Source organism: Phocoena phocoena, chromosome 4, assembly GCF_963924675.1.
Source record: "Phocoena phocoena chromosome 4, mPhoPho1.1, whole genome shotgun sequence".
Classification (NCBI taxonomy): Eukaryota; Metazoa; Chordata; class Mammalia; order Artiodactyla; family Phocoenidae; genus Phocoena; species Phocoena phocoena.
The window spans coordinates 131,399,653-131,421,612 of record NC_089222.1 but is presented as its reverse complement, the minus strand read 5'-3'; the positions used below and the strand labels follow the sequence as shown (position 1 = coordinate 131,421,612).

General features: G+C 37.2%; 1 protein-coding gene across 7 annotated transcripts in view; it reads left to right on the top strand.

Annotated features, from left to right (window-relative positions):
- GRIK1 (glutamate ionotropic receptor kainate type subunit 1) overlaps nt 1-6,304 on the top strand; it is a 419,735-nt gene extending 413,431 nt beyond the window's left edge. For 5 of the 7 annotated variants that reach the window (XM_065876420.1, XM_065876425.1, XM_065876424.1 and 2 more), the window contains one exon: nt 5,843-6,304. In XM_065876420.1, coding sequence (XP_065732492.1) covers nt 5,843-5,998 — 156 coding nt within the window. In that variant the 3' untranslated portion in view covers nt 5,999-6,304. Of the gene's footprint in view, nt 1-5,343; nt 5,431-5,842 lie in introns of all 7 variants that reach the window. The other 2 variants (XM_065876417.1, XM_065876416.1) reach the window with 1 other exon arrangement.
- The last annotated feature ends 15,656 nt before the right edge of the window (nt 6,305-21,960 follow it).

Below are 21,960 nucleotides of genomic sequence, written 5' to 3'. Positions count from 1 at the left end.
TGTGCCCCCCATAGATATATTTTTTGGTTTAAAGACCTCAGATAGGGAAACAAAGAATTCTAGGGCATGCCTTCATGCAAAGAATTAGAAGCTTAAATATAGAATCTGAGAGAGCTAAAATGTCAGCATCAAGCCTTAGGTGTGGGAACAAAACTGAAATAGGGAAGAAAAGAGGTGAAAGGACATAAAGGTGGTGAAAACATGGCATTAAAAGGAGCCAGGAAAAATCAGTTAGGGATGTCTACGTGCTATAGCCAAAGGAAGGCAAGACAGGGCTGTAGGGAGTGGTTACCAATGAAGAGCCAGTTTAAAGCATCAGCAGGGAAATGGTCTGTGAAAGGAAGACCATTGGGTCTGGGCCATAGGTGAGGATAAGCGTGGGAAACACACTTTGACATTTTTGTTCAGTGTCGAAATTTCCTCCACCTGAGATTTTTAGCACAGACTTAGGAGATGAGAATCAGCTTCCTCATTATCTACTGGGTACAATTCATCATAACCACTATTCTGAAAGCTAATATGGTGACTAACTCTCAACCTCTCAGATCCATTTTTTAAAAATCCTAAGGATGGTTACATGAAAGATGACCAGGGATTCTGAATAAACCCAGAAAATTGGTAAAACCAGAGTAAATGATGCCTAAATTCTGAGTTCTGGAACATGAGAACTGCACACAAAGATGGTGCCTGTATAGTTACTCCAAGACTCCCCTTCCTTATTCCTTCCTGTAATTAATGCAGGATGATTAAAGTCTGATCTCTGTTCTTAGATTATCAATTATCCTGTGAAGAAGTAAAACACTTGTGCAGATAGGTGACCAGACTGTCCAAAGCCTTCAGGTAGCAAACATACGAGTAGGATTCTTCATTGAGACACTGTCTCCCCACAGCTATGGCAATAATTTGACAAAACCAAGGAAATAATAGTAATAGTAGTAATAATCGCATTATTTCTCAGCAACCTATCCCCTCTGTATTTACTGATATTCTATATTTTACTGAGAACGGTCTTTACAAAGACTTCAAATCACAGCCTGCCTTTAAGTTAAAGCAGATCTATACATAAAATGAAAGATTTTTACACCTATAAAATGACATTACTGTTATCTATATTCTTCTTTTCTTCTAAGCATAAGGTGAAAATTTACTAGACAATGTCACAGATCACTTCAAATGTCTTTGAATAAGGAGCCTAATAAATTAAAGGGAGAAAACTGTAAAATCTGTATTATATTCTTGGCTAGGCCTGACCTTCTAAAAAATAATTTGTCAGCAAAACCCTTAAAATTACATATTCAAAGTAGTTCTCCTAAATTTACCAGTGAATGAAAGCACTGAATGCATAAATGTTAAATATACAACGAGAATCAATCTGATACTCACATCTTGACGCCAAGTTTGCAACCAGTATGAAAGCTTAGCCTCGGTTCTTTCAATATTGTAAGCTACAATCAAATTCTAGCACACAACTTTTCCTACAACATAAAAAAAACATTCTCCACCCTAGACTTTTTTTTCCCTAAGGCAGCTTATTTTAAAACAAGAACTTGATTAGCTCCCCCCAACATTTCCAGGGCAGTATTTGCAATAAAAGGATGAAGGTGTCAGGAGAGGAGAATAATTTATGTTCAGGTTCCCTCTAGTACCAAGAAATCAAATATTTGGGGTTAATCCAAAGGAGATGTCATGCAGTCAACAATTATAAAGAGAAACAAGCCAAAGAGGGATGTAAAACAAGGCAGGAGAAAGGAAAGAAAGGGGGGCTCGTGGGGGACACACCACAGGCACTGAAGAAGTGGAGAAGAGGGATGACATTCTGCAGAATAAAGAAGCAGGTCCTTCTTTTAAAGCCAAGAGAGCTACAGTGTTAGTTGAAGTTTCAGCCACAGTCTCTAATAGACTAACTTCTATTTCTCAGTTTCCTTTCTTCTATGAGAGAAGTCACACACACACACACACACACACCCCTCACTTTATCTTTGGATAGTGCCAGGAACAGCAAAACTGGCAGTCACATTGTTTACTACTGTAAATTCATTTATAAGTGAATTTTCCTATCAAACTTATCATCATGGGGATTCACTGTAAATGGGTCCTTATGCACAAAGATGATAATACTTTTAAATGGCAAGGAACTGCAGTTAGTTTCCATTCTCTTCTTATAGATGGCCACCTATCATGCGCAAGATACAAGCTGTCATAAAGCCTATTATTACATAAACACCAAAACGTGTTATGGGCTGTGTAAAACAAATAATAATAGACACTGAAAATTCTATGCTTTAAACATGTATAGAGCCTACTTGAACTAAAACACTGGTATAAAAAGTTCAAAGGAATTGGTGCAGAGAAGGGCATGCAAAGGTTAAAATTAAAGAAGCATCAAACTGTCACTGTTTTTCCACTTCACTAAAAACATAGATAATGACAGATAGATAGATAGATAGATAGATGATAGATCAGCGAGTGCTGTAGACTTAAAATATTTCTAGTGATGTATAACATTTTATTTTAAAGAAAGAGAGTACTTACTATGTGCCAAGTATTATGCTAAGTGTTTTATGTATGTCAACTTGATGATTCTCATAATAGCTCTACGAAAAGGACTCTACTATTGTTTCCATTTTACAGATAAGAAAACTTGAGTCAAAGAGAAAATAAACACCTTGTTCAGTGTAACACAGCTACTAAGCAGCATAGCTGTAACTTCAACTCCAGCATTCTGACACCAGGAGCCAACTCCTAACTATAACTCATGGTTATATATGTAGATCCACTAAAAATATGAATTCCATCCACCAGAGAAAAATGGGAGGACCTAGGATCCAAGCTACCAGGGGACTTTAGAGTTTGCAAAGCACTGGAGGATACTGCTGCAGTATCCTACCCCTAGTTTCCCTGCCTCTAGAGCAAAGCAGCTAGGTCGACATCATTATGCTTGATACTCTCTAATGAAGGAGTTTAGAAATGTAAACCTTCATGCTTTAAATATAGCTTTTCTGTGGCTGTATGAACATGAAGGGGTTCATGAAAACCAAGTCCAGAAGTGAAAATTGTGGAAAGCAACTATAATTTTGATCCTAGTTCAGAAGCTCAATCTTTATATGTTTATAAACTATAAACTATAACTAAAACTATAAACTATAAACTATAAACTAAAACTTTATAGTTTTAGTTCTTAGATTATAATAGGCAAATTGATTAATGAATATGAGCCCTTCCCATGCCACTCTGTGCTGAAAGATGACCTTCACAGTTTCATTTCCTGTGGATATGAGAGTGTGTGACTTGCTCAAGTTCATGGCTTGTAGGGGCCTTAAAGGTCATCTTTCTTTGTGACTACAGCAAAAACTTGGAAGCAGAAAGGTCATCCCCCATATCTTGCCATTTTCTTTTTGACAGCTGGAGACAAAGCAAGAATCAAAAAGAAATCACAGTTTGTGACCAAAGACAGAGAAACCAGACCACTGATAAAACTATATTTATATTCACTCTCACACAGGCAGCAAGAAATAAATACCCAGGGTTAATCAAAAAAAAAAAAAAAGAAAGAAAGAAAAGAAGAAGTTTGTTGTATTTTAAGGCAATAAAAAATTTGGAGGAGGATTTTGTTTTTAAAGAAAAAACGATACATATTGTCAAGATAAGATCTATGACTGCCCCTTTACCCAAAAGAGGTTAAGGAAGGATTTCAAGTTGTGTTGTAAAACTGGTTGTGTCTTCCACATGAGTCACATCTAGAGACCCATTTTTGTCATTTCAGTGCAAAACAAAGTGAAGAGTCTAAAATCAAACATTTGAGAGTTCAAATAAAACAAAAAGATTATAATTTCTTAGCATATTTTATGGGGAAAGAATCCACAGAAAGCACTTTATAATAATTTAATAAAAAGAATTAATGATGGTGTAGCAGATTTCAAGTGAAAGCAATTAAGTTTGGGGAGTCAGACAGGCTGAGTTCAAATGCAAGCTCTTTATCTTATGAGCCATATTTCTTAGGCAAGTTACCTAAATCTCTAACAGTAAATTTCCCCATCTATATAATGGGCATAATAACTCTTTCTTTATAAGGCTGTTGTGAAGTTTATGTGTAACAGCGTATGTAAAATCCTTGACACTTCTTCCTTCCCTCTCTCCTCTCCTCCCACTTTAATGAACTTTCTGAAACCAGAAATGTCCTGTGCAAAAACACTTTCTTCCATTCAGATAAATTTCTGAACAAAGTTTGCAAAACCCCAATACAACACTGTCTACCACAGTGACACTATAAAATATCCATTCCATCTTAGCAGCAACACAAATTTCACATCACATAATGTTACAAAAATTATATCTCATTTGTGACATACTTGCTGTAGCATTTTTTGAAGTATAATTCATGGAAAACATTCCTGAATTTTCCTTTGCATTGCCTGACACCCTCTCAATTCACTGAAGCTACAACTTACCCTTTGAAAGAAAATTAACATGCGTGACCTGAATTTTCATTTTTTCATACCATAGGAAAGTGGAAATTAAATTCAAATCCTATAAACACTTAGGTGCAAAAGAGACAAGAACTCATATGCAAACAGCTAGGTTTTTTTTAGAGGTGTATGTCTGGTAAGCGGATAATTTATACCTAGAATCTAAATTTGTAAGTCTGGTTTTCAAATCAAGTAGATAAATTAAAAATACTACTTATATCAAATACATCAGCTCTTTTATAGAACAAAATGGAGTGTAAATTTTCAAAAAAGAACATTGCACATTGATACCCAAGGACCACAGAAGACATTCCATACTCTGCACACATGGGGCACCAATTTCTTCCTATCAGGCATTCACATCCTAAAGAAATCATCCGGTGACATGTTATCATTTGGCTTTCAACTATGTCTATTTTGTGAGTTAATGGTAAAGGAATAATGCTTGCACTTCCATAAACTTTACCAAAGCCTTTGGGTTTTTATAGAAAGTTTTAGGAGCAATCTCATCAAAAACAACACTACTTTGTAGAAATCTCTATACAAGCAGAAATTTGTCACTCAAAGATCTTATCTTGGCTGGAAGAAATGACAGCAAATTATGTCTTATTACACCATTTATATATTGTGCATGTGAACAGACATAGTGTAATTGTAATAGATATGTATGCATATATATGCCATCTGCATATGCATAACATTTTATAATCATAATTCCATTTTTGTTTTGTATTATGCCATCATCTTTGCTGTGCAGTTCAGTACCATATTATTTTCATTTCAACCACAGCTGCATCATTGCTGCTGCCAGATCTCTCTGTTTTTTTGGAGAAAATATACAATTTAAAATTGTTTTTTTTTTCTTTTTTTTTATCAGAAAGGAAAGTCATCAAGAATTAGATTTTATTTTAGGAACAAAGTAAGGTTTCATGGGAGAAAAAAACAAAGCCTTGGTGTAGAGAAGGTTTGTTCATTTTCTATAGCATTACTGAAGTGTCCGTATGCCTTGATAATCCTATCAATGTTTGGATCATCTCACTGGGGGAAATGACTTAATTTAACTCTATTTTGGTGTCTCCGCAAAGGTAAGTTGTCTATTTTGAGAGCCTACCTGGGTAGTTTTATGCTACTTCATTTGTGAATAAAACCCCAAATTTTGCCCAGCTCACTTGTCGAATCAGTTTCCACAAGTAGAAAAGGTGGGAGTGGGGGGGCAGTGGGTGGAGGAGGTGGTGTGGGAACCGGCTGGGGATTTACCTGTGGCACAGTTGTCTTAGACCAATATCTCATAATCATAAAAACCTAGGCAAGGGACAGATCAACGAACCACGGAGATAGTGGGTTAAACTGATGCTCTATTATTTCATGTTCTCTAGTGTCTCTCTTTCAATGCCATCATGGAAGAACTGGGAATCTCACTCAAAAATCAGAAAAAGCTAAAGAAAAAGTCAAGAACTAAGGGGAAATCTTCCTTCACAAGTATCCTCACTTGTCATCAAAGACGAACTCAGAGAAAAGAGAGTGTGGCTTGAGCCAGGAAAACACCTGTAGGAAGCTTTCAGGAAGAAAAACACATGCTCGCTACAGGTTTTTGGAGAAAGGATTTCTGACACCTGTGTATGTGTTTCCATATATCTATATACATAACTCGTTTATGCATACAGATATAAGAAATACAAAAGTTTCAAAAGCTCACATAGACCGAGATTACTTGGGAAGCAGCACTGATTCTTTTGAAATTAATTTGTATGTTCACTTATTTCACCTTTTCTCTTTCATCCCAATAAATTGCTGTGTGTTCTTTCTAAATAATAATAAAACAACAGGGTTTTTTTCCAGAATAATTTTGAGTGTTGGTTTGTTCCCCATTACTTGCTCTTATTCACAATGTTTGGTTTCCAAGTGTCATCAGCTGTCTACTTTGCTATTTTGATGAATCCTCTTACCTTTTCAGCTTGATAGAACCATTTCTGACTGAGTTCAAAAAATTCTTTTAGTTTATACCAAATACCTAGTGATTATAGTAAAATGAAACCATTCATTTTTGTGTTTTAAAATCTAATTTTATAAATAGTTTAACTGTTACTTGGAACATCTGTGAATATAAAAGGATACTAAAGAGGGAAAATTCATTCAAAAAAATAAAAGTGTCCACCACATTTGAGGCACTATTCTAGGTTCTGGGGATACCACAGTAAGGAAGAGAGATGTGGTCCCTGCCCTCGCATATATTATAATAAAATGAAAAAAAGAAAAACATTCTATTACCCAAAGGAGGATTAAGCACTTCCTCAATGGAGGTCAGAAGCTGTGGGAACATGCAGTAGTATTGAACCTGGTATGAGACAAGGAAGTCTTCCTGGAGGAAGGTACAGCTAAGATCTGAAGGAGGGTGAGTTAATCTAGTGCAGAGAGAGACATCAGATGGAGAAGGCAAGCATTCCAGTTGAGGAAGTAGTTATTCTAAGGCACTGCAATAAGAGAGAAATAAGGCCAGAATGATGGAGGAAAAAGGAGCTTGGTAGCTAAAATGCATGGAGGTACAATGGGGCTAAGCAGTAACAACCACTCTGGCTGAGAATAAAGAACTGAGAGAAAGAAGACTGAGAGGAGAAGAAAGAGGTTCCCTTGCTCAGTAACCCAGAGGAAGGATATTATAGCCTGGGCCAGCGGAGTACCAGAGAGACCGCTACATGACAGAGGTAACTTAGAGGCACAAGTCATGCAGCCAGAGGTTCAGAAAGTGGTCATGAGGGAAAGAAGAGGGGGTTCAAGGAAAACACCAGGATTTGGGTGTGGAGGAGTGGGTGTGGAGGAAGGGATGCTTAGCTGGGAAGCTGAGGTATTGGGAAAAAACAATGAGAAAGGAGCAGGCATTGGATCAATATTTCATATAATTAAATCCCATTGGTTTCTGTAGGATTATTTTACAACTAAAAGAAACTTTTAATCTAGTCTCTCCAGAGTTTAAGTACAAAAATAGTTCCAGACCTAAAAAGGAAAAAAAAAAAAGAAAATAGCAATAACAGACACTGGACAGATATTTTTCAGTGATTGTAATCAACACTCAGATTTCAGATCAATTCAAGTTTTATTAACAACAAATAGAAGACAATGTAGCTCATAAAACTGCATTAAGATGCTTATATTTAAAAATTAAAAATAGAAATATGATGAATCCAACTAGCTGAAAATGAACTAGAATGATATGAAAATATGACAGGGCAAATATGCAGTTTATTTAGTTCATTAAAAATTATACCAAAGGAATTCTATTTTACATTTTCTAATTTAACAGTACAATATTTTCTCTCATTTCAGAAAATATCACAGTGCTGTAATCTTTCACATACAGTTATAGTAATTTGTGGGAAAAAAAAGTATATCAACTTCTAATATATAAAGTGTGTGTGTCAATCTGGCTTCTAGGTATTTTAAAGCCCGTTAACCATTTTCCTCTTCACTTATCAGTAACTGAATTTTTATTCAAGGCATAATATATTGAACTAGGCAAAACTGCAGAACAGGGCTTTTTTATATTAACTACTAAATGTAATATATAATCACCTTCCTTTCCCCCCAATATTTTTATTCTGAAAACTCATTTGATGTGTACACATGGGCATATGTTTCTGTGTGTGTCTGTGTGTGGTGGGGTGAAGTACAGAGTAAGCTAATGAGTTCAGGGGAGAGAAAAAGAAGAAACTACAGAATATCTGGAACCTTGTCCAGAAAAAAATTCCCTGAGATCAACTATTAATCTTTCAGATTTTCATCCCCTCCTCTGAAGAACAGTGACTCATACACAGTTATGTAGAAATAAATGGCAAAGTTAATTAAAAACTGGATCTAACATTTCTTCCTTCAACAATTTCTTGATGTTAATAGGAAAAGATGGCTCAGGTGAAATATTCAAGAAAAGAAAGGGAAGTCAGTGTTGATTGAAATACAATGTTCACAGTTAAGATTTATTTTCCTTTCAAGTTTCAAATCTGAGCCTTTCTTGCCTTCAGTGCAGAGAAAATGGAAGAGAAACTATTCACTACTTGCATTGGCCCCATGGGGTTGCTGATACACATGGGGCTCAGAGTTTTCCATTCTTAGTCTAGAAGATGCTGGAGAGAGACAGAAATAAGAAGGAAGTAGGTTAAAGAAAACTAGGTGAAGATAAACTATATTTGACCAGTATTCTTTTCTCTACCTCAGCAGTTACTGCTTTAGTTTAACTCTTTGCCTGACCTAAAAGGACTAAATAGTTTCTTAATTAAGAAGCTCCTGCGATTGTTGTTTTAAAGGAGGAATACAATTAAGAGTGCTTATTCTGAGAAAGTTATCCTTAAGAGCTATATATGCAGTGTGATTTTTACAGAAACATAAATTCTATCAGTTCCAAAATGTAAAGCCCACCAGAGTCTCTCCAACATCAGAGGATCCAATGCATCAAGTAACAAACTGGCTCAAATTATAGTCTACTTGCTCAAGTCATTTATTATTTGGATCCTTCAGCTTACAGCAAGGAGAGGACAAGCATTCACTGATGAAGGAGAGGACAGGCATTCACTGTCAGAAGTGCACAGGGTTAGGGCGAGTAAGCCGTTCCACCTAAGGTAATGGAGTGCTTAGAGAAGGTGCCTACTGGAGTGGGGAAGAGGTGATAAAAGGTGAGGCTGGAACTTCAAAGGCACCCTCAGTTCTCAGGTTTGTTCAGGTCTAGTCCTGTATATGGAGGGAAACTTTTTTCCAGTCATATTTTTTAAAATAATGACCATGTAGAAGGAAGAAGCAGGACAAAATAGGAACAGTAAATCCCCCAGAGTGGAGACATATATACTACATTTACAAGTAGTAACTCAAAGTTCCATAAGCCTTGGGAGTGAAATGACCATCTTGACGTGCTGATGTTTAGAAATCCAGAAACAGGCTGGCTTTGCAGGTGAGTGTCCTCATAGTAAGTCACAGGCTCACCAGAGAGACTTGTTTTTAAGCTTTGTCCATAAGATACCCAATTAAAGAAGTTACTCCATTTTTACACAGCCTAGTAGGTTAACTGAGACTCCAAAATGGATTCGTGGACATGTACTGTCTGGTTTGTTTGTTTATTTACATTCATATCCTTCTTCCTTCCTTTCACCCCTCATTTCCTATCCCTTTTTCTTCATTAATAGAGTGCCTAGACATCCTAGTTTGCCCTGAATGGTCCTGCATTAAGCCTGAAATTGTGAAGTCCTGTAGTTTAGGCTCCCCACACCCTTCACATGCGTATCTTAATTTGGACAATAAGTCCTGGGACACTTTGCTCATCGGTCTCAAGCTTCTTCTTCTTGACAGCCACACAGTTTCACTAACAAAGCTGAAACCTCTACTGATGTTAAAAAGGAGCCTCATCCAAAGGAGCCAGCAGAAGGCAAGGGACCACTACCCTCCATCAAAGTAATCCAGGATGACCTGGAGGGAGTCAGATTGACTTTGACATTTCATTTGGATATTATGAGAAAAATTTTACACATATAGATATATGGCAATATAGATATAGACAGATGGTGATAGATGATACATAGATAGGTGATGATAGATAGATAGATAGATAGATAGATAGATAGATAGATAAAGATAGATAGATCCCATTGTTTTAGTCTGACCTGGGCTATGCTCTCAGTATATGTCAAGGTCATGTCATCAGATGTTAATGATTGTTATAGGCAGCTATTATTTAACAAGGATGAGCTAAATCCAGGTACATTGTATGTACTTCACAATATTTGCTCATGTAATAGTCATAGTAAACCCTAAAGGAAATATTTTTTACCAAGTTAAAAACAGAAATTCAGAGAGGTTAAATATCTTGCCCAAAGTCACTTAACCATGAAGTGGCAAACGGTGCAGCATAACCCTGCTCCATCATCGCAACCACAGTGATTCTTTCCTAACTTTTGGAGGCTAAGTACCATTGACCAAATTCAGGCTTTGTCCCAAGCGTACATGATCTCATAGCATCCTCTCAACAGCCTTACAAAGTTAGTACTCTCCCATCACAAAAAAAGGAAACTGTAAGAAAAAATGTTAAGTAGCTCCCCAAACTCAGACTGCCTGCTGTTTAAAGAACTAAGATTCTAACTTGAATCTCTTAGAGTCCAGAGGCTCTTAACCACGGCACTATACAATCTTGTCTTTTTGTTTTAATGCAAACCTTGACTGAATTTTTAAAGAACTATCCATGGAGCAGTTTTTAAAGAACCATCATTTAACAGAGCAGATAAAGAATTTCCTCTACTTATCAATGTTCGCTATTGTTTCCTAGAAGCAATATTTAAGCATTCTAACCCTTAATACATAACAAAATGAACTCTCCACCGAATCTGTGAATTAGTTGTATTACAGATTTAAAATTACTCTTTGAACACTTCTCATTCATAAGGCAAGTCATTCAAATCATAGTAAAAACATGTGAATGGCATGATATGATAATTACTGTATCTCAAGGCTCATCATGTTTCCAGTTATCTCAAAGGACACCATCAGATTGTAAATTCCCAGCTGATTGTAAACTTCTAGAATGAATGAGCATATTTCTTTGAAATATCAATCACTCTATAGAGGATTTTTAGCCTCTTGCATATAGCAAGTAATAAACAAAGTCTTCCTGAAAAATGAATGACAATCTTTGCAGCAAGTTTTGAGGAAGATATAGTCCTTGCCTTTGAGAATATTGGAATTGAATAGGTCAAATTTCAGAGGTGAAATTTTGTTGGGACACTTGATTTTTAAAGACTATGATTGCAAATGCCATTGAGTTTTCTAGGATTTGAATTCCTATCTACCCACAAGGAGCACATTCTGGCAACTTCTTCAGTAAGAGACCAAAAAATATAACAATCTCAGAAAACACACACACACACAAGATAAAGATTTTCAAGTAACCAACATAAGAGAGAATTTTAAATGTGTCGATAATGTCTTCAGTACTTTTATATCTGTCATTAAGCTACTTCCAGACTGTCTCTGAAGTTGCAGGCTGCTTTTTCTTGTCTTCATGATGAATTCTGTACCTAGAGCAGCAAATTTAAATGAGACCATTTTTAATAAAGCCATGCCAAGATTTAAAAGTAATTTAGTGGCATGAAGCATAATAAGCCAAATTATAGTGATGAAAGAAACATTTTCATTAAAGCTTTAAAAAATGACACTCTGAACTCCAATGCAGGGATGGAATTGAGTCTACATTGTCTCAAGGGAAACAAGGTAACAAATGACAGCTAGAATTTTAAGCTCATCATAATAAATATATAATTAGTTTTGACCTTTTCACAACATTCCAACAAACAGAGTGATTCATAAGCATGCAGGTTGCAAATGAAATAAATTGCAAGGGTATCTTTCCCTGAAATGTTTAATGATCTCATCATAGATTTCCGGGATGATTTCCTTCTGACTTCCTCTGGAAAATAATGCTATTAGGAGACACACACCAGGTTAATTTCATCGACCCAGAACCAACCAACAGCTACAACATGCGTGTGGATCATGTCTTCCTGTTTATGCGGAATTTTTTTATTTCCTCCTCTCTCTCACCACTTCCGTCTCTCCAAATCCAAACCTGACTTAAAGACTCAAGTCAGATGCCACTGATTACAGCAGTTCTTTGGTATCGCCAAGAGATTGTTTCCAGGAGCTGCAGCAGGTACCAAAATCCACAGATGCTCAAGTCCCTTCTGCAAAATGGCAAAGTACAATGAACAGAGTTGACCCTCCATATCCATCGGCTTCACATCTGCAGATTCAGCCAACCACAGAGTGAAATTTCCAGATGCAAAACCCACATATACAGAGGGCCGGACTAATTCTGTACTTGAAACTTTCCCTAATTTCTTTCTGTCTCTCTCCAGTGACCTTTATCTGCACTCAATCACTTTGACCTTAAAATTATTTCATCCATGTTGGTAACTTGTGCGGCATTTTATTTTCCCCTTATTATCAGCCTCTCCACCACTGCCCCCAAGGACTGGCTCACACAGTTTAGGATGTTAGCCCTATTAAATGTGTAAATGAATCCAACCGAGGCCATGAAATTACCCCCAAAATATAAAACTTTACTCATCTCCTCCATTCTTAAACTTTCTTGGTAAGAACTTGGATTCATACTTTCCCTCCTTACATCCCCCTTTATGTTTTCCAGATCTTATTTTTCTCCCCAAAGATATAACAAAATATTGCAAGTTCCCAAAAACTCACAAAGTACATCAGATCTTTCAAACAAGGGTCCATATTGAAGAGATTCTTCCTGGATATAAATGTTTGCATTTGCCTTGGCAATCTCAGAAGTCATTTGTAATTTAAAAGACACAAGTGTAACCCAGACCCTAAAAAAATATAACATGCTAGCAAAGAAGATTATACACCCACAAAATGTATTAATTCAAAAATTTAGGACTAATAGACTAAAAGGAAGGAAGGGAAGAAGGAAGGGAGGGGAGAAGGAAGGGTTTCAGGGTTCGGCTAAACAGCAACTACCTTCGCATTTATAAGAATGCTAGACTGGGGATGTAGAGATGGGAGGTTCTATTCCTCTACAGAGAAAGTAGGAAAGAGGGGCTTATGCTATAACCTAAGAGAGGTAGGTTGTAACTGAGTTGGACACTCCTGACAGTAATAGTAAAATGCTAGTATCAATTATCAAAGGATCACAGAGGTTCTAATTTGTCTGAGATAGTTGATATTGTGCTTATTTAAAATAGAAAGATGGGCTATAAGATGGACCAAACACCTAGCCAGTTTTATTGCTCTATGTGACATTAAAAGCCATTTAAATTTTATCAAATGTGATTGTTCGTTTTACCCCTGAATTAACAATGAGTGCTGAAAACTTCTAACCAATGCCACAGAACATGCAACCAGGTACACCATTCAGGTCTCATTAACAATCACTCCAATCATGCTCTCACTGACCTTTCCTACTCTTCAACCTATGAAAACAGAGGTCTACAAAGGGTAAAGTGTGAGAGACTTTTCAGATTATCCTACTTTTTCCTTATGAGGGAGAGGTGTGCTCCCATCATCAACCGCATGAAGACAGGCATTTCACCCCCTCACCAAATACTTCTGCAGGTGACTTCCTCAGATGACCCTGTGCCCATCTGAACAGATGAAGTAGAAGATTACAGAGGAGATGGCCTTTGAACTTGCTACTCTTTAGTATGGGGACACACCAGAGCAGTTTTTTGATTTACACAGAATGAACAGCTGAATCAGAGAAAGAGCTGGTCCTCGTCATGAGTATTTTCTCTCAAACTATCATTTTTAAGACAACATTATTCTTCACTTCAGATCTTTCAAAGGATACTTTGTTACCTAGAATCCACAGTGGCATTTTCTACCTCACATTTGTTCCAGCGTCTAGAATATGGCCCTAAGACAATGGGTTGGGCTTTCTTGAGCTGTGTCCTAAAATTTTCATTCCAAATTACATTGCTTTTGTAGTTTAAAATTATTTATTTAGCTATGAATCATGAAAAGATGGTGATGTTAAGTCAAAATAAAAGGATTTCTTTTTACTGACAGTATATTTAGGACATTAGAGAGTTTTAGTGATAACAGGGAGAAAGGTGGAATCAATTTATGATCAGAATATTAAAACTCTGCTTTTCTACAGGTAAGATTTGGTGTCAGTTTTATGGGTGACTATCTAAAAGAGGTCCAAGATCATCAGCTCAGGTTTATTGGTGGTTCTCTGAGCATCTTTAGAGAAACTGGATAGAAGATGATTCAGAAGCTGGTTGGTGAACCACAGAAGGGCTTTTGGTCCTTAGGTGGGATTTTTGCCTTTATTCCTCCCAAAAGAATTTTTACTTTAAGTTTGGCTAGATCCCTCCAGTTTCCTTTCAAGGACCCAAGCTGATTCTTGAATCTTGGTTTTATTCTTTCATTTACTCATTGTTTACCTTTGGGTAAATCATAAACTTTTCTCACCTAAAGGTCAAGGCAGGAACCCCCTGACACTGTCCATTGGGGCAATGAAGGCAGTTTCATGAGGGCCTATTTCCTGAGTAGTGGGCAGAGCCAGAGGTGGCAACAATGGGGAGCTGTTACCACCCCCAAGTCTGGGACCAGTTACCAGAATCTGTAGACTCCCTTAAAAGGCCATCCAACAGGAGCTGTGGCCTTCAGGGTAGAAATGCATTCATTGCAAACCTGAGGTCCAGATGGAGTGGAGCCAGTGGAACCACGATTACACTTTTTCAAGATTCTGATTTTCTGATGGCCTCATATTGGCTCAATCCAGCCAGAACCCATGTTTGATCCATGAGTCATGAGAGTCCAGTGATTCTGACTCCAAAGGTCACTTCCTAAACTAGGGAGCAAGCTGAAAAATGGGCGTGGAGGTGCCAAGAGAGACTTCCCAGCACAATATTTTTCTTCTATATTAAGATTTATATGGATCAATAAGTAATAATTACCTTTCAAAGCTAGAGGATTATTAGGCATTTCAAAGTGAAATCCAAGGTCTCCTGAAATATACTTTAACTCATGCAGACACCTGATATTATAAGTTGCTTCTGGGAGAGAAAAAAAGAGTGGAATAAGATCAGTATAGGGAGTTCTAGAAGGCGAAGGAGGCAACCATATTCAAAGTGAAGAATTGGAGTTAGACTGACCTGGAGTGAGTCTCTCCTGGGCCACTTACTACATGTGTAAACTTGAGTAAATTACTTCACTTCTCCCTAGACCTCAGTTTTCCTAATATCAACAGTGTGACTCTTAAGAGTATGTACATAATGCTTGACCGAAAGTATTATTATTATTGGTGTTATTATTATTATTAAAGTCTGAAGTTAAGATGGAGAGACTGAAACTCTACTAGGGAGTCATTACGTGGTTTCAAAACAAAATCACGCGGAAACACATGGGCAGCCGTGGGTTACATGTGCAGCTATAAGTTAAATTGTGGTATTCACTGGCCGAAGGACCTGCACACCTCCAGAATCATAAAGTGGTGCTTCTGGTTTACACTGTTGTGTTAGCTTCTACTGCACAGCAAAATGAATCAGCCATACATATACATATACATATATCCCCTCCCTTTTGTATTTCCTTCCCATTTAGAACAACACAGTGCATTGAGTAGAGTTCCCTGTGCTATACAGTATGTTCTCCTCAGTTGTCTATTTTATACTTCGTATCAATAGTGTATGTGTGTCAGTCCCAATCTCCCAATTCCTCCCAGCCCACCCCTTTTCTGCTTTGCATCATACATTTGTTCTCTATGTCTGTGTCTCTATTTCTGCTTTGCAAATCTATACCATTTTTCTAGATTCCACATATATGCATTAATATACAATATTTGTTTTTCTCTTTATGACTTACTTCACTCTGTATGACACTCTCTAGGTCCATCCATGTCTCTACAAATGACCCAGTTTCGTTCCTTTTTATGGCTGAGTAATATTCCATTGTATATACATACCACATCTTCTTTATCCATTCCTCTGTTGATGGACATTTAACATTGTCATCTTTAAATTGCAACATTCATTTCTGGGGCACATCAAAGCCAAACAGGCTGTAACTTGGCTCCAAAAGACAGGAAGGTTTTGGCCTAAGCTTATAGTATTCCCCAAACTCCAAGATATACTAGTCTGTGAGACATGACTAGGCCTTGCTACAAGTGTCTCAGTCAGGGTCCAAATATTTTTAAAATGTCACACTCAAGGAATTAATAAAAGAGGAATTATGGAAGGGACTGTTTATAGAAGTGAGGGCAAGAAGGAGAAAAGCCAATAAGGACTGACATTGTCACCCTTAAGCCAGAAAGGGCATTGGGAATGAATAAGTTACTAGAACCCAGCTTTAGCCATAGGAGAGGAACCACCTAATAGGAGCTGTAGCTGTAGGTAAAAGAACACAGTCTCCACTGACACCATAAGCCACTGTGAGTGGGGGAGTGAGGGTATTATGGGATATGGTGCAACATGACCTCCCATTGGACAAGCCCAACTGGAAGCCACATGGCCAGGGAACCTGAGTGAGTGATACACTCTAAGAGGTCAGCCTCCTTCCAGTACACAAAGCAGGGCAGAGAAGTGTACAGAATAGATCTGCAGGGATGACAGAGAATAACCAGCACAAGTTTTGTGAATTCAAATTAAAACTAAGACCAGATGTAAAATTATCCTTAAGAAAAGATGGATTCCATATTCAGACCAGAGAATTATTGCCAGTTCTTGAGAGAACACAAGGAAATGAAAGCTACCTAACACGTTTTAACAGAGCTGGTTGAAGCACACAGCCAAGCAACAGAAACACTTCATAATATTCTGCCTTTTTAGAAGACATTTTAAAATATTCGGGGCCTAGCTTCAATGCCCATTCCAGAGCCCCAGCTCACTGCAGGCCTCACCAGCTGGTCTATGTCTCTTTTATTATCTACTAGGGTACTTGAGAGATATGTGACTTGAAGTTGAGCCTAAACCCTCTCTGGCTACTTGGCACCATAACTAGGAAGATTGTTCTCTGCTTGTATCATCACAAAGGTAATACCCACAGCTTCTGCAGGATTTCAGCAAACAGCCCCTTACCTGAAGTGCTCATAGATGCGGTGAGTATTGGAGTCTGGCAGGTTTTCCATATTTAGTCATCCTTCTGTATGGATATAGTTCTTCTGGAAAGGCATTTCATGCTGTAGCAGCCTGAGCTCAAATGTTAGGAGAGGTTATCTCTGGATAACAGTGGTTTAAGTGATTGTTTCTCTTCTTACTTCTCTATATTTTCCAAAATCTCTGATATTCAATATATATTTTTTTAATGTCAGAAAGTGTTCTGCCTATGTTTTCCTCTAAGAGTTTTATAGGGTCTAGTCTCACATTTAGGTCTTTAATCCATTTTGAGCTTATTTTTAAGTATGGTGTTAAAGAATGTTCTTATTTTATATTTTTACATGTAGCATTGAAGAGATTGTCTTTCCCCCATTGTATAGTCTTGCTCCTTTGTCAAGATTAATTGACCATAGGTGCGTGGGTTTATTTCTGGGTCTTCTATCCTATTCCATTGACCTATATTTCTATTTTTGTGCCAGTACAATATTGTTTTGATGACTATAACTTTGTAGTATAGTCTGAAGTCAGGGAGCCTGATTCCTCCAACTCTGTTTTTCTTTCTCAAGATTGCTTTGGCTATTCAGGGTCTTTTGTGTCTCCATACAAATTTTAAGATTTTTTAAAGCCACTATGGGGAACAGTATGGACGGTCCTTAAAAAACTAAAAATAGGGCTTCCCTGGTGGCACAGTGGTTGAGAGGCCACCTGCCAATGCAGGGGACGTGGGTTCGTGCCCCGGTCCGGGAGGATCCCACATGCCGTGGAGCATCTGGGCCCATGGGCCATGGTCACTAAGCCTGCGTGTCCGGAGCCTCTGCTCCGCAACAGGAGAGGCCACAACAGTGAGAGGCCTGCGTACTGCAAAAAACAAAACAAAACAAACAAACAAAAACAACTAAAAATAGGGCTTCCCTGGTGGCACAGTGGTTGAGAGTCCACCTGCCGATGCAGGGGACATGGGTTCGTGCCCCGGTCCGGGAAGATCCCACATGCCACAGAGCGGCTGAGCCCGTTAGCCATGGCTGCTGAGCCTGTGCGTCCAGAGCCTGTGCTCCGCAATGGGAGAGGCCACAACAGTGAGAGGCCCTCGTACCACTAAAAAAAAAAAAAAAAAAAAAACTAAAAATAGAGCTACCATATGATCCTGCAATCCCACTCCTGGGCATATATCCAGAGGAAAGCATGGTCCAAAAGGATACATGCACCCAATGCTTATTGCAGCACTGTTTAATATAGTCAAGACATGGAAGCAACCTAAATGTTCATCAACAGAGGAATGGATAAAGAAGATGTGGTACATATATACAATGGAATATTTCCCAGCCATTAAAAAGAATGGAATAATGTCATTTGCAGCAACATGGATTGACCTAGGGATTGTCATACTAAGTGAAGTAAATCAGACAGAGAAAGAGAAATATAGTATGATATCGCCTTTATGTGGAATCTAAAAAGAAATGATACAAATGAACTTATTTACAAAGCAGAAACAGACTCATAGACTTAGTGAATGAACTTATGGTTACCGGGGGGAAAGGTGGGGGAAAGGGATAGTTAGAGATTTAAGACTGACATGTACACACTGCTATATTTAAAATGGATTACCAACAAGGACTTACTGTATAGCACACGGAACACAGTTCAATATTATGTAACAATCTAAATGGGAAATGAATTTGCAAAAGAATAGATACATGTATATGTATAACTGAATCACTTTGCTGTACACCGGAAACTATCACAAGATTGTTAATTAGCTATACTCCAATATAAAATAAAATGTTTTATAAAATAGATTTTTTTAAAAAAAATAATCTTTTTAACTGAGCCCTAGTGTTTTAAAAAGTTTCTTAATGGCAAAAAAAAAAAACATAACTTTGTATGCAGAGAAAGATGGAGGATAAAACAAAAGATTGGATAAACTGAGGCCTTATTTTCATAGGCTTGATTTTCAGTAGTCCTGCATCCAGCAGCAATACCACTTGTTTTATCTTTGAAGTTCATGATATATCATGAACAAGCTGGGTTTATCTAAGGAATACAAGGAGTTTTCAAATATAAAATAAATCAATATAACTTACCATATTAATAGACTAGTGAAAAAATAGATATATTAACAACCCAAGTAATGCAAAATAAGAGCAATGAATAAGATTCTATTTTAGTATATTTTTAAAAGCCTCTTATATGAGAAAAATAGGAAGAAACTCTCTGTTTAATAAAGATTAAATGCCAAGACTACAGATGTCAAACATTATGCTTAATGAGAAACTTTACATGTATTTCCTATAAGAATGAGAACAAACAAGGCTATTCACTAATAGAATTACTATTTAATCTAGTATTAAACAGCAAAAAATATAGAAAAAGTGAGAGAGAGATAAAGAGCTTATAAGTGTTATGGAAAGAAATAAAATGTTATTTGTAAATACTGTAATCATCTACCTAGGAAAACCATCAATCTCAATAGACAAACTATTAAAGTAATTAGAGTGAATTTATTATAACTGCCAGATATGTGGTCAAACTACAAAAATCAGTAGTATTGTTCTACACCAACGATAATTACTTAGAACATGTAATACAGATAAGATTTATTCATAATAACAATAAAATTATAAACTATCTTGAAACTAAGTTAACCAAAAATTCACAAGAAAATAGATAAAATTTTTAAATGCTAATAAAGGACATAGAAGGTAAGTTCTATGGAGAGAGAGTTCAGGCTCCTAAGTAGGAAGACTTAATATTATAAAACTGTTAATGGTCTACAATTTAATCTACAAATATAATAGCATCCCAACCAAAATTAGATTTCTTTGAAGAATTGAATAGACATATGCCTATTTATGTGGGAGAATAAAAGCCCACATGTAGCTAAGTCAACCTTTAAAAAGAAGAGGAAAGAGGAAACTCAATGTACCTGATGTCGACATACCTGAAAGTCACAGTTAGAAAAATCGGGATGATATTGGCAAAACAGAACAAAACAAAACAAAAATAAAGCAGGAAAAGAGAAAGATGCACATTTATATGAGAAGTTAATATATGATAGGGCTGGAACCATAAATTGATGGGTAAGGCTAAAGGAAAGATTGTTCCATAGATGACGTAATCAAAAATTATTCACTATGTGGAGAAAATAAAAGTGAATGTCTGCACACCAACACTTGAAGGGTGGACTCTAAATGTTAAAAGTGCGATCTTGAAGAGAAGAAAGACTCCTTAATAGCAGTTTTTTAAAAAGGAATAAGGACTTCCCTGGTGGTCCAGTGGCTAAGACTCTATGCTCCCACTTCAGGGGCACGGGTTCAATCCCTGATTGGGAAACTAAGATTCAGCATGCCATATAGTGTGGCCAAAAAAAAAAAAAAAGAGAGAGAGAGAGAGAATAAATAAACAAATTTAAATCAAAAATATTTTTCAAGTCAAAAAAGGGACAAGAACCAAAATGGAAAAAAAAAAAAATAAGCAAAGAATACAGCTAGGCAATTTACAGAGGTGGAAACCCAAGGGTTAACAAGCATATGAAGAGATGTCCAAAATCATTAGACATTGGAAAAATTAAAATTACAATGATATATTTCTGTATACATATTAGTCTACCAAAAAGGAAAGCTGAAACAATATTGATGGAGATGTGGGGATAGAGTCATCCTTATTCACTGCTGGTGAGAGCAGACTGGTGTTGATTGTCCAGAGTACAAAATGACACTTCTTGATCAAAGGGAGCATAGACATGTCCAATGACCTAGCCATTCCATCCCTGGGTTTATGAATTAAAAATATTTTGGCACAGAGTATAAGAAAGGGGAGGTTAACTGCAGCATTATTTTTGGAGGCAATTGGCTGTCAATCCTTTAGAAAGGAGATACATGTATAAGAAACTGCTGGCTTATCACCAAGCCTTTTTCTTCATCTTCCAGTAGAAAAGAAGCACATTTCTTAGCATCCCCTTGAGATTAGGTGTAAACCCATGGCTGAATTCCAGAAAATGGAATGTTTGGCCACAATTTAATAGACCACTTTCAGACCCAGCCATAAAAACCTCCTCAGTGCAACCTTTCCTGCTCCTTCCTCCAGCCAGCTGGCTTGAATGAGGAAAATCCCTAGAGCAGGATGGGATCCATGTGTTGAATATTGTGGAGCTACAAGATGGAAGGAGCCTAGGTTCCTGAATCACCCCTTGGAGAAAAACTACATGACTAAGAGCACCAACTTTGGACTATTAATTCAGTTTCAACTTCATTAACTATCTGATACTTTGTTAAGCCCCTGAAATGGGCAGAGTTTACTGGTTACATGAGTAATGTTACCTTAACTAATATAATAGATAAAATGTGATAGATGCACACCACTGAGTATGCAATAGACTAAATGCATGTGTCTCCCCAAAATTCATGTGTGAAACCTAATCTCCAATGGGATAGTATTTAAAGGAGGGGCTTTAGGGAGGTAATTAGGTCATGAGGGCAAACCCCTCCTGAATGGGATTAGTGACCATGGAAAAGAGATCTCAGTGAGCTTCCTCATCTCTTCCATTGTATGAGGACACAACAAGAAGATGGCTGTCTATGAACCACGTGCCTTAAACATTAAACATTTTATAATGTGAAGCTGTAGAGGAAGAACAAGCAGAAGAATGAGACTGTGTATGGGGTAAAAGGAAATAGATAAATATGTGACTGAATAAGTAAATTAATCAATTTAGAGAGTTTCATGCATAGGCTAATAGTGATAATTGTAACATGTACCAACAGATATTTATTTCTTATAGTTCTGGGGGTTGGAAGTCTAGATCAGGGTCCAGCATTGCTGGGTTCTAATGAGGGCTCTGTTCCTTGCTTGTAGATGGCTACTTTCTCACTGTGATCTCAGATGGTCAGGCGGGGGGAGAGAGAGAGAGC